General features: G+C 39.5%; 1 protein-coding gene across 1 annotated transcript in view; it reads right to left on the bottom strand.

Annotated features, from left to right (window-relative positions):
- Positions 1-528: 528 nt before the first annotated feature.
- Positions 529-15,515, bottom strand: part of APOO (apolipoprotein O) — a 57,236-nt gene continuing 42,249 nt past the window's right edge. The window contains exons 8-9 of the mRNA XM_047844964.1: positions 5,265-5,331; positions 529-787 (exon numbers count right to left, since the gene is read on the bottom strand). Coding sequence (XP_047700920.1) covers positions 5,296-5,331 — 36 coding nt within the window. The 3' untranslated portion in view covers positions 529-787; positions 5,265-5,295. The remainder of the gene's footprint in view (positions 788-5,264; positions 5,332-15,515) is intronic.

The raw sequence follows: 15,515 nt of genomic DNA on the forward strand, positions 1-15,515 counted from the left end.
ACAGTTGTGGGGCTTGGACCGTGAAGATTGCCAGCTGGTACTGCTCTGAGAGGAATTAATGGTTTCCTTTTTTTTTTTTTAATTAAAAAAAATTTTTTTAATGTTTATTTTTGAGAGAGAGAGAGAGAGAGAGAGAGAGAAAGAGAAAGAGAGAGAGAGAGTGAGTGTATGAGTTGGGGAGGGACTGAGAGACAGGGAGACACAGAATCTGAAGCAGGCTCCAGGCTCTGAACTGTCAGGACAGGGCCCGATGCAGGGCTTGAACTCAGGAACGGTGAGATCATGACCTAGGCCAAAGTCAGACCCTTAACTGACTGAGCCACTCAGGCACCCAAGTTAATGGTTTTCTTAAACACACACACACACACACACACACACACACACAGACCCCCATGTGCACACACACGTATACTCAGAGAGACACGACACAACATGCATATACACCAATATACACCATGCATACCACACACATGGGCACCAGATACGCTTGAACTGTCAATCAATAATATAAAAAAAAACGCAGAACAATTTTTTTAACTTGGAATTTTAATTATGTATATAAATAGCAACATGAGAGTGACGAGCTCTAAGGCTGGACATTATCTCTAGGTGAAAAGATTTCCAATTAGTCCACTTGGAGTATGGTATCACCCAAGATAACAAAGAAGTCTCGTTTAGTTTTTCCTGAAGAAGAAAGCCAATTTACTACATTCAGTACTGACTTCTCTGCCATTTTTTCTGTAGAAATACTGGTTTACCGCATGGAGTTTCCAATGTTTACCTATAACTAAAAGAAAAAGAAAACCATAAGTAAACTGCTAAAAAAAAGAGAGAGAAACTCTAAAACTTTGCTTTTTGAAAATTCATTAGATTTAAATTGAGAAACTATATCAAATATTTACATTACTCATTACCATCATATGACCGCGAGGATCATAATGAGCCAAAGAAAACTATAATTATTTCCATTTTACAGATGCATAAGCTACAAATCAGAAAGGTTTTGTGTTTCTTCCAAACTACATTCAGATTCTCCACTGGCTGTGTACCTGAGCACAATGAAACAGATGGATGGATAAATGAATAAAGATTAAATGCCTAAGTGGTACAGCACACACATCTCTCCCCTTCTGAAAAACCAAACGATTACATTTCCGCCCACGTGATGAAGGAGAGCATGATTCTATCACTGTTGGTCTGACGTATACCTTTCTTTACATCACCCCATTGTTCTCTTCTGGAGTGGAAGATACATCCTCCAAAGACACACCAAAGACCAAGCCAATTCTTCTCCAGATTGCTTCTTTTCCTAATATGTAATGAATCTACTTAGCAATTTTGGGTTTATAAATATTTTAGAGATATAAATATATCTTTTAGATATAAATATATCTTTTAATATAAAACCAAAAATTCTTAAGTTAAACATGTAACCCTCTAGCTTACCTTTTCTATCTCAGTTTATTCATGTGTTTTGGACTTGTGTAAGAATTCAATACATTTACTGCACTGTCAGAACTACAAACTGAGGTGCCTGGATGCCTCAGTCGGTTAAGCATCCGACTTCGACTCAGGTCATGATCTCAGTTTGTGAATCTGAGAGCCCTGTGTCAGGCTCGGACTCTGGAGTAGGCTTTGGATTCTGTGTCTCCCTCTCTCAGCCCCTCCCCTGCTCGTGCTCTGTCTCTCTCTGTCTCTCTGTCTCTCTGTCTGTCTCTCTCTCTCAAAATTAGATAAACATTTTAAAAAATTAAAAAAAAAAAGAACTACAAACTGGAAACAACCTATATTGATAAGGATTCAATAGGCCATGGTAGTCCATACTAGGAAATTAGTAAGCAGCTAAGAGGAATGAGAAAGAAAGATCTCTAAGTACTAAGAAAAATATGTACATAATATATTAAGTGAAACAAGGCAAGTTATCTCATTTGTTCAACACAGCTAAACACAGCACTGTCTATGAAGTATTCTTACCAAAAGTCAATGTAAATCTGATTAAGCCTTCAGATCTATCGTTTTATGGGAAATGCAGAGAAGAGCAGAACCAACAGATAAACAGAACGACACTAAATGGATGCACTCAGCCACAGCCAGGATGTGGGATTCTCTAAAGGATAAATAGGTCTGTTTCTCAAAAAATGAATGGCAAGGGGAAAATGAAGGAGAAGGAACTATTATAGTTTAAAGGGGACTTCAGGGACCTATCAGTCAAATGTAACGGGGAAATGTTGTTTGGATCCTGATTCAAACCAAACAAATGCAAAAAGATAATCGGAGAGATCTGCATACTACCTGAATATGAGATGATATTAACAAATTAGTGTTAATTTCTTTAGGTGTGATGATAAAATTGTGATGTGTTCCCTCATGGAGGTTTCAGTGTACTCGCAAAACAGTACAAGGAATATAAGCGCATTGTGTCAAAAAACCAAAAGCAGGTATGGATGTGCACACATCTACACACAGAGAAAAAAGTCTGGAACGGTATGCCAAACTATTAACAGAAATTATCTCTGGGAAAGGAACAGAGGTCAAGACAAAGTTTAAAAATATTTATCTAATATCTTTACAGCAAATCTGCACCACTTTAATAATTGAAAACACCATCTCCAATAGAGATGTAAAAAAATAAAGAATGAAATCAAGGTTGTATGTGCAGTAAGCTGAACTATGGCCCAGAATATTTGGGAAAGATGAAATTGATATTTAGGTAGTTTCCTGGTATTTCAAGTCTCATTGTCCCTGCAGAGAAACATAATTGTATTCAATGTAAAGTCTCTGGAGGGCATAGGTGGCTTCCTGGCCATTCACACTCCAGTCTCTCTTCCAACGGCAGGTCCATCCGATGCACCTTCAGGGCCGCTCCTCAGAGAGGCTGATTCTAGGGTGGGGTGGGGCCTAGGCCTCTGCCTTTTAACAAGCTCCTGCAGTCATTTGTTCGTATAACAAAATTTGAGAAGTACGGCTTGGGGTTACTATATGAAGGACTGAGATGTGAAAGAGGATCTGGGTTTGTTCTTTGTGACCCCTAAGGCAGAATCAGGACCATTGCATAAGAGTTACAAAAGGACATATTTTTGCTTAGTATAACAAACAGCTTCCTAAAAATCAGAACTGTCCAAAGATGGCTGCCCTGAGGGATGAGCTGCCTATCAGTGGAGATGAAAAGTTAGAACACGCAGGGCTACAGGGTATTTATGCTTGAGGCTGGCTGGGGGGCCAGATGACTTCTCTCAAATTCTAAGATCTTATGACTCTCTGTGTCTCCAAAACTATGCAGACAGCTTGAGAAAGACAAACCTCAGGCTGAGGGCTTTTGTGGATTGTAAATAGCAGCCATGATTTATAATCAATGTAGCAGTGATTTTTAAAAAAAAGATATAAAAGAAAATTCATATTCACTGCAGCCAGTTTTAAAATACAGAAAGTTAGGGGCACCTGGATGGCTCAGTCGGTTAAGTGCTGACTTTGGCTCAGGTCATAATCTCACGGTTTGTGGGTCCTCGCCCAGCGTTGGGCTCTGTGCTGACAGCTCAGCACAGATTCTGCTTCAGATTCTGTGTCTCCCTCTCTGCTCCTCCCCAGCTTGTGCTCTGTCTCTCCCTCTCAAAAATAAATAAAAACATTAAAAAATTTTTTAAATATAGAAAGTTATATAGAAGAAAATCTACAGGGGCGCCTGGGTGGCTCAGTCAGTTGAGAGTCCAATTCTTTTTTTTTTTTCAACGTTTATTTATTTTTGAGACAGAGAGAGACAGAGCATGAACGGGGGAGGGTCAGAGAGAGGGAGACACAGAATCTGAAACAGGCTCCAGGCTCTGAGCTGTCAACACAGAGCCCGACATGGGGCTCGAACTCACAGACCGCGAGATCATGACCTGAGCCGAAGTCGGCCGCTTAACCGACTGAGCCACCCAGGTGCCCCAAGAGTCCAATTCTTGATACTGGCTCAGGTTGTGATCACTGATCTAGCAGTTGTGACATGAAGCCCTGCCTTGGGCACCTTACTGAGCGTGGAGCCTGCTTGGGATTCTCTATTTCCCCCTCTCTCTCTGCCCCTTTCCTGCTCACACGCTCTGTCTCAAAATAAATAAACTTAAAAAAAAAAGAAGAAAAGGTATAAAAAACATCCACAATTCTACTATCCCAAGATATATACTTAATTTTTTTGTTGTATTTCCTGGTCTTTATCCTTTCTAAAAGTGTATTATGCTATTTTTTTCCATTTAACAAGTTTCCATGCAATTAAATATTACTGAAACGTAACAACATTCCTCTTTATGGATATACCAGAATGAAGTCCCTTTTGTTTTTTAAAAAAATTTTTTTAACGTTTATTTATTTTTGAGAGAGAGAGAGACAGAGCGTGAGCAGGGGAGGGGCAGAGAGAGAGAGAGACACAGAATCTAAAGCAGGCTCCAGGCTCTGAGCTGTCAGCACAGAGCCCAACACGGGGCTTGAACTCACAAACTGCGAGATCATGACCTGAGCCGAAGTCGGATGGTTAACTGACTGAGCCACCCAGGCATCCCTGAAGTCACTTTTTATAGCTGAGTATTTAGACTATCTGCAAACTCAGTATGATCTTATCAGGAGATTGCAAGTGCTATCATATAATTTTTAATACATAAAAAAGTAATATTAATATAACTAATGTTCTGTACTTAGCTGGTACTCATGAGTAAATGTTGACCAAATGAATGAAAATAAACAGCGAATTGAGTATAAGACCAGAAGAAATCACACTGATTTTTCTGGCTTCACTTGGCATCCTAATTTTCTCCAGCTTCAGGTTACTCAATCTTTAAAGAAAAAATAATTATACCTATGATTTCCCAATGGCACTTATAATATCTCTATATAATCTTGAGTTTCTCTACAACCGTCATGCATTCAACAAATGTTTATTTAATGACTATTATAATGAATACAAGGGTGCCTACCATAGTAAAGTGTTATTTGAGAAAACATAAAGCTAAGAAATAATGGCACTTTTCAACTGTTTGAAATAGTTTTGTAGTTTTGTAGCCAAATACCAACTGTCAAGTTCTAGCTTGCCCAAAAACCCAGATACTTCTCAGGAATGAACACATAAGTGAAGGCACCAAAGCCCACAATTAAAGACAGAAGAAAACAACACCCTGACCTTTATGTACCTATATGAAGTTGAAACCGCTATAATTGATTACATTAAATTATGGACAAGTCATTTCAGCTGGTGCTAACAATGCTGAAAAGAACTACAGAGTTCCCTTGTTCTTTACCTGATTAAAATGGGCAGAGCCATGGAGCAGTCTACTTATTCCCAGGTGAATTCTTCACATTTCCTGGCTTATGAAACAAAAAATAAGAATATTAATACAGTTTAAAAAGAAACAATGAAACATTTAAAACAAGAGTGGAATGTCTCAAAGTGCTCATCTTCAGTATCTGGCTGAATACAACATGAAATATTATTATAAGGCAACATGACCCATTTCTGAGTTAACTGAAGGAATTGCTAGGGCTCCCTGAGGGCCCTGCTGTAATAAATCGCTATTAATCCTCAGCACAGAGAGTCAGCCAAACGGCTGATTCTATAAAATATCAAATCAAGAGTGAAACGAGTTCTTTACTACTTCATGCCACCATCATTGTTAAAGAATAAAATAAAATAAAATAAAATAAAATAAAATAAAATAAAATAAAGAATAAAGCTATTCTTCTCTGTGTATCATCCACCATAGGGGTCAAATCACACAACATGTTTACTGAGAAAGAGGTTATAATTGGACCACACCCATTCTGCCTGGCCACCATCTGGGAACGTATAATTAGGTCACGTCAACCACCAGAAGTGATGGAGGAAAGTTTCTAGTAGGAAATGTTCATGTGCTAAATGTTTAAGGCTTTCCTTTCTTTCCTATATGTTTTCAACACTCTAACTGTGAAAACATGTTAATAAGAACTGATGTCCATCAAGGAGCAGAGCTCTCTTGAGATGGCAACCTGAAGACAGCAGGCTACAGGTGAGGAGGTGATGGGGCTGGGGTTCTGTGGTCTAGACTTGGTGCAGATTCTGATGGTAGCCTTCTTGTAGTTAGCCAGGAGAAAGGAGGAACACAGACCTAACCCCGTCATTTCAGAGCATGGCTTCTAGGCAACTCCAGGCTTACTGGAGTGGTTGAAAACTGGTCTCTAAGCACGGTGATCATACATCCTGGCTTGCCCAAGTCATACTAGTTTATACCCACTGTCCCAGCATTAATTAACGGTACCCCCTTTCACTCTCAAGTGTATGATCCTGACTTGGATGATAAATTATACAGTTACCCTATATACAAATCACATCCACTTGACAATGGAGTTGTGGGAAACAAGGCCCTATGTATTGCTTGGTGGATCATCATACAAAAACCATGTCTACTTGTTGCTCCAAACAGAGCTCTATAGGACTCAGTACTGTGTACCTTACTCTATTCCTCAAGAGGCACGCTAACACACACACACACACACACACACACACACACACACACACAGGCCTTCTTGCTGTTGCTCTCCCAATCTGCCAAGCTCTTTCCCAGGATGAGAACTTCATAAATGTATCCCTTGACCTAGACTGGTCTATCCCAATTTCTGCCTGGCTAAATGCTATTCATCCTTCAGATCAAGGCTTTCCCTTGTCACCTACCCTTCCATTTAGATGAGAACCTTTTATTCACATTCATAGCACCCATGTGCTTCCTAATTTGTACAATTCTTTCATTCATGTTTGAATCATTCACTAATATATAAGCTTCGTGGGGTCACAATATCCCTAGGACCTCCTAGCACACAGTATTCAAACATTTGTTGAATAAACAAATGAAATGCAGTAGAACCTAGCGATCTGATGAGGGTAAAAAAAAAAGTTTGGGTATGTAATTAATGAAGAACAAAAAGAGACTTAAAAAAAAGGGGCTTATGAAGCTAAGTACGATAACCATGTCCAGCAATTGGGTCTGTCATAAAAACCAAAGAGTTCTCTACCTAGTTAAATATATTTTAGGTCTGAATTACCTTAACCTAATGCTCGCCAAGTACTTGTAGTGATAGTCTTATACATTCTACTATCTATATTCACCAACATCTCAATCTCAAAAATCTAAGATGCTAAATACATAAGCTTTTTTATCTTTTGGACATTAAGAAAAGGAGCACAGGGGCGCCTGGGTGGCGCAGTCGGTTAAGCGTCCGACTTCAGCCAGGTCACGATCTCGCAGTCCGGGAGTTCAAGCCCCGCGTCAGGCTCTGGGCTGATGGCTCGGAGCCTGGAGCCTGTTTCCAATTCTGTGTCTCCCTCTCTCTCTGCCCCTCCCCTGTTCAAGCTCTGTCTCTCTCTGTCTCAAAAATAAATAAACGTTGAAAAAAAAAGAAAAGGAGCACATAAAATATTCTTCTAGTTGAGGAAAACAACTCTGTTGCTAGGAAATTTTTCTTGTTTGGTTACGTATCACTTAACAGTGTAACAAAACATGACTAAAGAAATATTGAGGCCTTCCACCCTATCACAAATCAGACCTCTCTTGGCAGTAACTGCCATGATCTCAGAAAAAAACAACATGCTGACTTCAAAAGACAGATTGTGATTTAGCACAAGCCAGAAATTAAATTTGTTTTTGCATTTTCAGACAGCTGTATTTGAAATATTTTATAACTCATTCTCCTTATGAGTTAATTTTAATACCTATCAATTTTCAATATTTTTTAAAGTAATTAATACATTTTATTTAAGACAACATATCTAAAATACTATCATTTCATCATATAATCAACACAAAAATGAGATAGTTTACGATCTTTTTATTTGTACCATGTCTTCTAAATTTGTACCATGTCTTCTATTCACAGCACATGCCTCAATTCACACCAGCTATATTTCAAGTACTCAATAGCTAGTGGCTGCCATATTGGACAATATAGGGCTAGAGGAATAAACTAAATAGCACTGTGATGGTTAGTTTTATGTGTCAACTTGGCTAGGCTACAGAAGAAAATTTTCTTACCACATCCATGAACATGGATGTTAATTTCTATTAGCAAAATCAAAACATTTATTTTAATCAAAACATGCATTGCTAATTAGTATGCACTGCCATGTGAAAAGAGATTTCCAGATAAACCTCGAGGGTACAGCAGCCCACTGAAATGTCTGAGCCCCTCGTCAGTTGATTATTTTGATCAATTACTTAACTTCCCCAAATGCAGTTTCCTCATTTGTAAAATGGGGATAATAACAGAACCTGCCTCACAGACTCTTTGTGCACAAAGAGTTTAGTACCCAGGGCCAAGCTCACAGCAAGTGCTCAATAATCATTACCTACCCTATGTAAAAGGTCACTTAGAGGAAATAAAAGGTAAGGATAAATGACCTGTTAAAGACTCCAGTGACATTCCAGTTCACTGGATATGGTACAGGCAAAATCATGCCTCCCCCAAACATATCTGCATCCTAATCCTAGAAACTATGACTGCTACTTTCCACAGCAAAGGAGAATTAACATGGCATTGGGATTCAGGCTGCTAATCAGCTGACCTTTCAACGGGGAGATTATTTTGGATTATCACATGGGTTCCTGTAGTCAAAGAAGGAGGCAGGAGACAGGGTCAGAGAAATGGAACGTGAAAAGGACTCAACTTGCAGTTGGTTGGCTTTGAAAATGGAGGAGGAGGGCTGTGAGCCACAGAAAGCTGCAGCCTCTAGAAGCTAGGAACAGCCCTCAGTTGGCAGCCAGCAAAACAGATCTTGATCCTACATCCCCAAGGAACTGAAGTGAATTCTGTCAACAATCTGAATGAAGGAGGAGATGGATTCTCCCCTGGAGCCGCCAGACTTCTGACCTATGGAGTCTAAGATAATGTAAATTTGTATTACTTTGAGCCAATTTGTGGTCATTGGTTGTGGCAGGAATAGGAAACCAAAACACTGGTGGGGGGGGGGTCTCTTGGCTAATGCACATAAGCCCAATGGTTCCATTTTCCATCAAGAGATACTATCTTCTCAAGCAGAAGCAAAAATGTGCAGTGTCACATGACATCTATCATGGCTAGCATGTGCTAGAGTTATTTGATGGGTTTCTGACATGGATAAATTCATTTAGTCCTCAAAATGGCACCATGAAATACTACTCCCATTTCCCAGAGTGCCGCAGCTATTTCCCAAGGTTCCAAGGGAACCTTGTAAGAGGAAGGGCGGGGCGGGGCGGAGCCTGGAGCGCCCACTCCAGAGTCCACTCTCTTGGCCATCAGGCTATGCTGCATTCTGCCTTGTCCACCTTTCTGATACCAAAGTGTCATGCCTTTCAATAAAAGGAAATGCTCCCCACCACCCAGTATTTCCATCTTTTTATTTTGCTAAGTAATGAAGCTTAAAAAAAAAAAAAGAAAAATCAGTGCCTGGTACTTTTGTTTCTTAGAATTTCTAATAGCAAAAGCTAAAGAAGGCACAAAATCAGAACAAATTTAGCTTTATGGAAAACCCACCATATTGCCCTTATTTTTATTTGTATTTTATTGTGTTGAGGACACTTAACATGAGATTTACTCTCCTGACAAATTTTTAAGTGTCTGATACGGTACTGTTGACTATAAGCACTATGTTGTAGAGCAGATCCCTAGAACATATTCATCGTGGGTGACTGAGACGTTATAGCCGTTGAAGAGTAACCCCCCCATTTCCCTTCCCCCCCGGCCCCTGGCAACCACCATTCTGCTCTCTGGTCCTATGAGTCTATTTTAGATATTTCATATAAGTTGAATCATGCAGTATTTCTCCATTAGTGATAGAAATATCCAAGAGGATCATTTTGAAACCACGTAACTTACTCAGAGCAAGACTTGAGTGTGCTTAGCAAGCTGAGGAATTTGGAATGGAGGAAGAGAAAGCAGGGCATATTTACTCAGGGTGGTGGCTGCTGCTTCCCTTTCATTTTCCTGCTGAGCCAGCAGGGGACTGAACACAACTATTAAAAGCCCAGCTTCAGAAGTTCTGCTCAGTTTTCACATTAGTAACAGGTTTATATTTCTTCATGTATTTTCCTGCCCTTTAACGAATTATGAAGATTTTACTTTTTAGTTATTGTTGGCCTTTAACAGTCATTCTACAATTCCTTCATAGTAACTTGTTACATCTTTTTAGAAACCTAGTGAAAACTAAACATGCCATTTGCCGAGACACACTGCTGTGTTTGACTAGTTAGAGAAGAACTCCAAAAGGGCCATCTGTGGGCCTGGGGCCTTGCACCCACGACTGGCTTCCATCTCGGACACTCAGACGTTGGGCTGATACTAATCTGAAAGGGTTTCATATTAGCAATGGACAATCAGTAAATAGTTGCAGGCTTTTATTAAGCTCCTAGATTCGAAGAGTGAAAACCACAATGGAAAAAAAGTCAATAAAACCAACTATATTGGGGCGCCTGGGTGGCGCAGTCGGTTAAGCGTCCGACTTCAGCCAGGTCACGATCTCGCGGTCCGTGAGTTCGAGCCCCACATCGGGCTCTGGGCTGATGGCTCAGAGCCTGGAGCCTGTTTCTGATTCTGTGTCTCCCTCTCTCTCTGCCCCTCCCCCGTTCATGCTCTGTCTCTCTCTGTCCCAAAAATAAATAAAAACGTTGAAAAAAAAAATTAAAAAAAAAAACAAAAAACAAAAAACAAAAAAAAAAACCAACTATATTAAGAACTTCTGATGCTCAAAAGACACCTGAACTGAAAAGACAAGCCTCAAACTAGGAGAAGACAGCTGCAAACATGTGACCAAAAACATTAGCATCTAGGAAAAAAATAAAGAACCCTTATAAATCATTAAGAAAGGAACAAATCAGTCATACAATAAATGGCCAAAAGACATGAGTAGGTGTTTCAAGAAGAAGAAACCGATAAACGTGAAAAGATGCTCAACCTCATTAGTGATCAAGGAAATGTACATTAAAACTACAATCAGAAATTCTGAGGAGTGCCTGGGTGGCTCAGTCAGCTAAGCGTCTGACTCCTGATTTCAGGTCAAGTCATGATCTCACAGTTTGGTTCATGAGTTCTAGCCTTGCGCCAGGTGCTGTGCTGACAGTGCAGCCTGTTTGGGATTCTCGGTCTCACGGTCTCTCTGCCCCTCCTGCACTCACTCTCTCTCAAAAATAAACAAACAATGGGCTAAATGGGAGATGGGTATCAAGAAGGGCACTTGTTGGGATGAGCACTGGGTGTTATATGTAAGTAATGAATCACTAAATTCTATCCCTGAAATCATTATTATGCTATACGTTAACGAACTTGGATTTAAATTTAAAAAAGGAAAAAAGAAATAAAATAAACAAACATTAAAAAAAAAGAAATTCTGAGATGATTTTGACATGCCAGATATCAAGGAAACCATCACAGACTACTTGGGGCTCATGTCATGTCAAAAGCGTTCAAAGCCAACTTACTAGCCAGAGGGACGATTTGAATTTTAATAAGGAATAAGAATTACAAAACATTCAAATCGAAAATGTATAAAGCAATAAATTTATGATGATATTAAAAAAATTAACTGGTCACTGTATGTTAGCCAACTTGACAATAAATTATATTAAAAAAAAACCCAACTAACTGGTGACCTTCTGAGGATGAGTGGGAACCAATTCATTATTTTGAAAATTGGAAACATAACAAAAAATGTTATGGAAGACAGGAAGCATTTGTCCTGTCTTTCCTATAACTGGGTAACTAAATGGCAGATGAGGGAAGTGGTTCTTTATTTAAATATTCCAGCTAATATGTGAAAAATGACATGGCAGAGGTAGAATATAGCCATTTTCTAACCCCCGGTGAATCAAAGGGTCTCGGCATTGCTAACACCAAAAGAGCAAAGCAAAAACTAGACTTATGTGCCTACGTAGACCTACAGCCTTGCCAACAGGTTCAAACACGAACCTCATCAAGCAATCATCTGGATCCAGCTACCAATCTGCAGGAAATGCAGAGAAGACAGGAACATGGTCAACTGCACCTTATGTGTGACATCAGCAAAGCTTAAACCAATGGAAACTCTCTAGGTCCAATATGCCAAGTTATTTTAAGTTTACTTATTTTAGACAGAGAGAGAGAGAGAGAGCAAGTGGGGGAGGGACACAGAGAGAGAGGGAGAGAGAATCCCAAGCAGGCTCTCAACTGTTAACGCAGCAGAGCGCGATGTGGGGCTCAAACCCATGAACCGTGAGATCAGGACCTAAGCCAAAGTCATATGCTTAACCAACTAAGCCACTCAGGCACCCCCTGCCAGGTTCTTTTAATAGATACGTTGTAAGGAAAATAAAAAGGTGGAAGGGGAACCTGTAGATTTAAAGTGATTTAAAAAGAGGGGGGGAAAAGACTTAAAAGGGTTTATATAAAGTCAGAAACACTAACAGGCAAAACTAAAGTGACAAGGTGATAAAACCACAAAGGAAGATAAGGAAGTTATTACTCTAAAAGGGTACTAGGTAATTTTGGATGGAGGGAGAGGACTGTAACTGGAGTGGGCTACATGGAGGGGGTTCTGGGGTGGTTGGTAAAGTTCTTTTTTTGTTGTTTTGTTTTTACATGATGGTCACAAGGGTGTTTGCCTTATACTAACTCACTAAGCTGTAAGAAATGAATTGAGCACCTTGAATCTGGCGCTTTAGACCACTTGGCCATCCTGACACCCTATAAGAAATGAACTGAAAAGTTGTTGCAAGAACACACATTATTGGGGCAACCAGGGAAACCTGAATATGGACTGCATAACTAGGTAGTATTTATGTAAATATTTATGTACCTTTCCTCAGTGAGATAATGATATTGTGATTATATTAGTGAATGCTCATGTTATTTGGAAATACATGCTGAATTAGGTATGAGTGGCAAGTGCAATGATACCTACAACCAACTCTCAAATAGTTCAGAAAAAGAAAATACAGGCATGTGTGAGTGCCTACACACATGCAAAGTAAGAGGCAAAGCAAATGTAGCAAAATGCTAATTGCTAAATGTAAACCAAGGGCAGAGTCATTGTATACTATTTCTGCAAGTGTTCTGTAGTTTTGAAATTTTTTTAAATAAAATTGGAGAATAAAGCAACACACACACACACACACACACACACACACACACACACACACCCACCCCAGAGTGAAGAACTATTTTAAAGCTACCACAGTGACAACCGCTTTGTAAGACTACTTGGTATCATCTAGTAAAATGGATGTGCAGACCCTATGAACCAAGAAAGCTCTGAATAAACTGTGACACATGTACAAAAATGTTCAGAGCTGTGTGTGCAACAATATACTGAAAATCACCAAACTAGTCATCAACATAGGTATTTTCCCCCAAAGGAATATTCTACAGCAGTGAAAATGAATAAACTATAGCTATATATGGCCCGTATTAAGGGGACAAAACAAGTTACAAAAGAATACATACAGTTAAGACTCCATCTAGATATACTCTTTATATTTATTTGTATGTATATTTGATATCTTTATATTTTAAAGGCAAAAAACAGACAAGTTCAACTACAGTGTCTTATGAAAAACAGGGAATGAAAAACAAAATTCTGGAGAATAGTTCCCTCTGGGGAGGCAGGGCAGGACATGGAGGGCATGGAGAACGTGGAAGACATGGGCAATTTCCTATCTTTTAAAAGGTAGATGGATGGTTGGTATATATGTGGTCATTATACTGTTGGATTTTAAACTCTGTGTGCATGTCTGTAAACAGAGTTTATTTATTTTTCCAAAGATTTTTTTTTAAGGTAATCTCTATACCCAATGTGGTGCTCGAACTCACCACCCCGAGATCAAGAGTTGCATGCTCAAATGAGCCAGCCAGGTGTCCCTGTAAAGAGAGTTTAAAATCCAACAGATACTGTCTATCTCAAAAAAAAAAAACCACAAAAAAAACCCCAAAAACAAAAAACAACACCCTAGACCACACTAGGATGATATTATTATTTCTGGACACACCCGTCGTTTCTGCACAGTTCTGACAAAGAGTTTACCACAGACTTATTTAGGGCCTTTGAAGGTAAGACAGCTCCATGGCAAATAATATAATGGAGAACTGGGCCATCCATCATTAATACCACTGAAGATTGCAGGGCCCTGTTTGAAACACAATGTCCACAAATTTCTTTGACTAGTTGAGTATCACAAGCACATCAGATTCTGTCTCTATCTCTCTCTGACACTCCCCTGCTCTCACTGTGTCTCTCTCTCTCAAAAATAAAATAAAAACATAAAAAAAAAACAAAAAGAATCACAAGCACGTACATTTGTGAGATCACTACAGGGATAACTAAGTACAACCATGCATAAGACTACATCTAATTGAGACTGCTAATTTCAAGCCTGACTTGAAAACCAATTTCCAAATAAGCTAAGGAATAAACAAACAAAAAACTCAATCATAAAGTGTGCCCCAGGTCCCTTCAAAGAGACAGTCCCTGAGCCCCAAAGGATTCCTCTTCCAGAGTAGCTTAAATCTTTGCTCTCAGCAATAAAACAAAAACGACCAAAAGCCACAAAATCCAAGAAGGAAGGTGAAGAGCAATCAATGAAAAACAATGGCATTTCACTATCAAACAGTTCCTGAAATCTAAGTATATCAAATTTTGATTAGAGCCTTCTGTTCTTCATCTATAACTGGTGTTAAATGTTGAGTCAACATCAATTTTATTACCTTCTACTGAGAACAGACAACCATCAGGAAAATTAGGCTTTCAGAGTAAACAAATGCAAGAACATTACATTCTCAAGGACTCTGGAGAGGGCAAGGGCACAGAAGACCAGAGGTAAAAAGGCAGACCAGCCATGAGCTAATTACACATCTTTACTATATCACTCCCCCAAGACTCGCATATAAATGTGAGTAGTGTTAACATCTAACGTTTTCAAATTACCATAAAATGCTGGCCTGTTTAACTTGCATTCCAGCCACAGTCCCGTTGTTTCTGCCCTGGGCTGGATTCTAGAGCAGAAAAAGCTCTTTCCAAGCTAGCGGCTCTGTGGGGATCCCCTCCTCGGCTTTCATATGCAGTGAGTCTGGGCTGCCAACGGGCACCTCAAGTGAGCACTCGGAGGCTCCTAGGAGACACGCCCCACCCCCACCCCCCGCAAATGGCTTCAGTTCACGTGTATCTGCGCTAACACCACAGTGACCATTTGGAACGGAGGATGAGTTTCATTTTCCACCTTTCTTTCTAGGGCTGTGTATAGCTTACCTGACATTCTATTTCCTTTCCCACATAAAACTCAGTGTGGACTTCAGGAATTCTTTAAACAGGAAAGCAAGCTTCCAAAAAAAATATCAGAGGAATGAAAACAAAACTAAGAGTGTTTATTCTTTAAAGGGAATTGCCAAACGGCACTTGATATTAATACAAAACTTCCTCGCCAAAGCTAGCTTGAACAGGCTCAATAGAGACTAATTCCTTTAGACACCACTAATACAAAAATAAGTCTTAATATTTCATTGGAAGATGATTTATGTAAACAACG

Source organism: Prionailurus viverrinus, chromosome X (assembly GCF_022837055.1).
Source record: "Prionailurus viverrinus isolate Anna chromosome X, UM_Priviv_1.0, whole genome shotgun sequence".
NCBI lineage: Eukaryota > Metazoa > Chordata > Mammalia > Carnivora > Felidae > Prionailurus > Prionailurus viverrinus.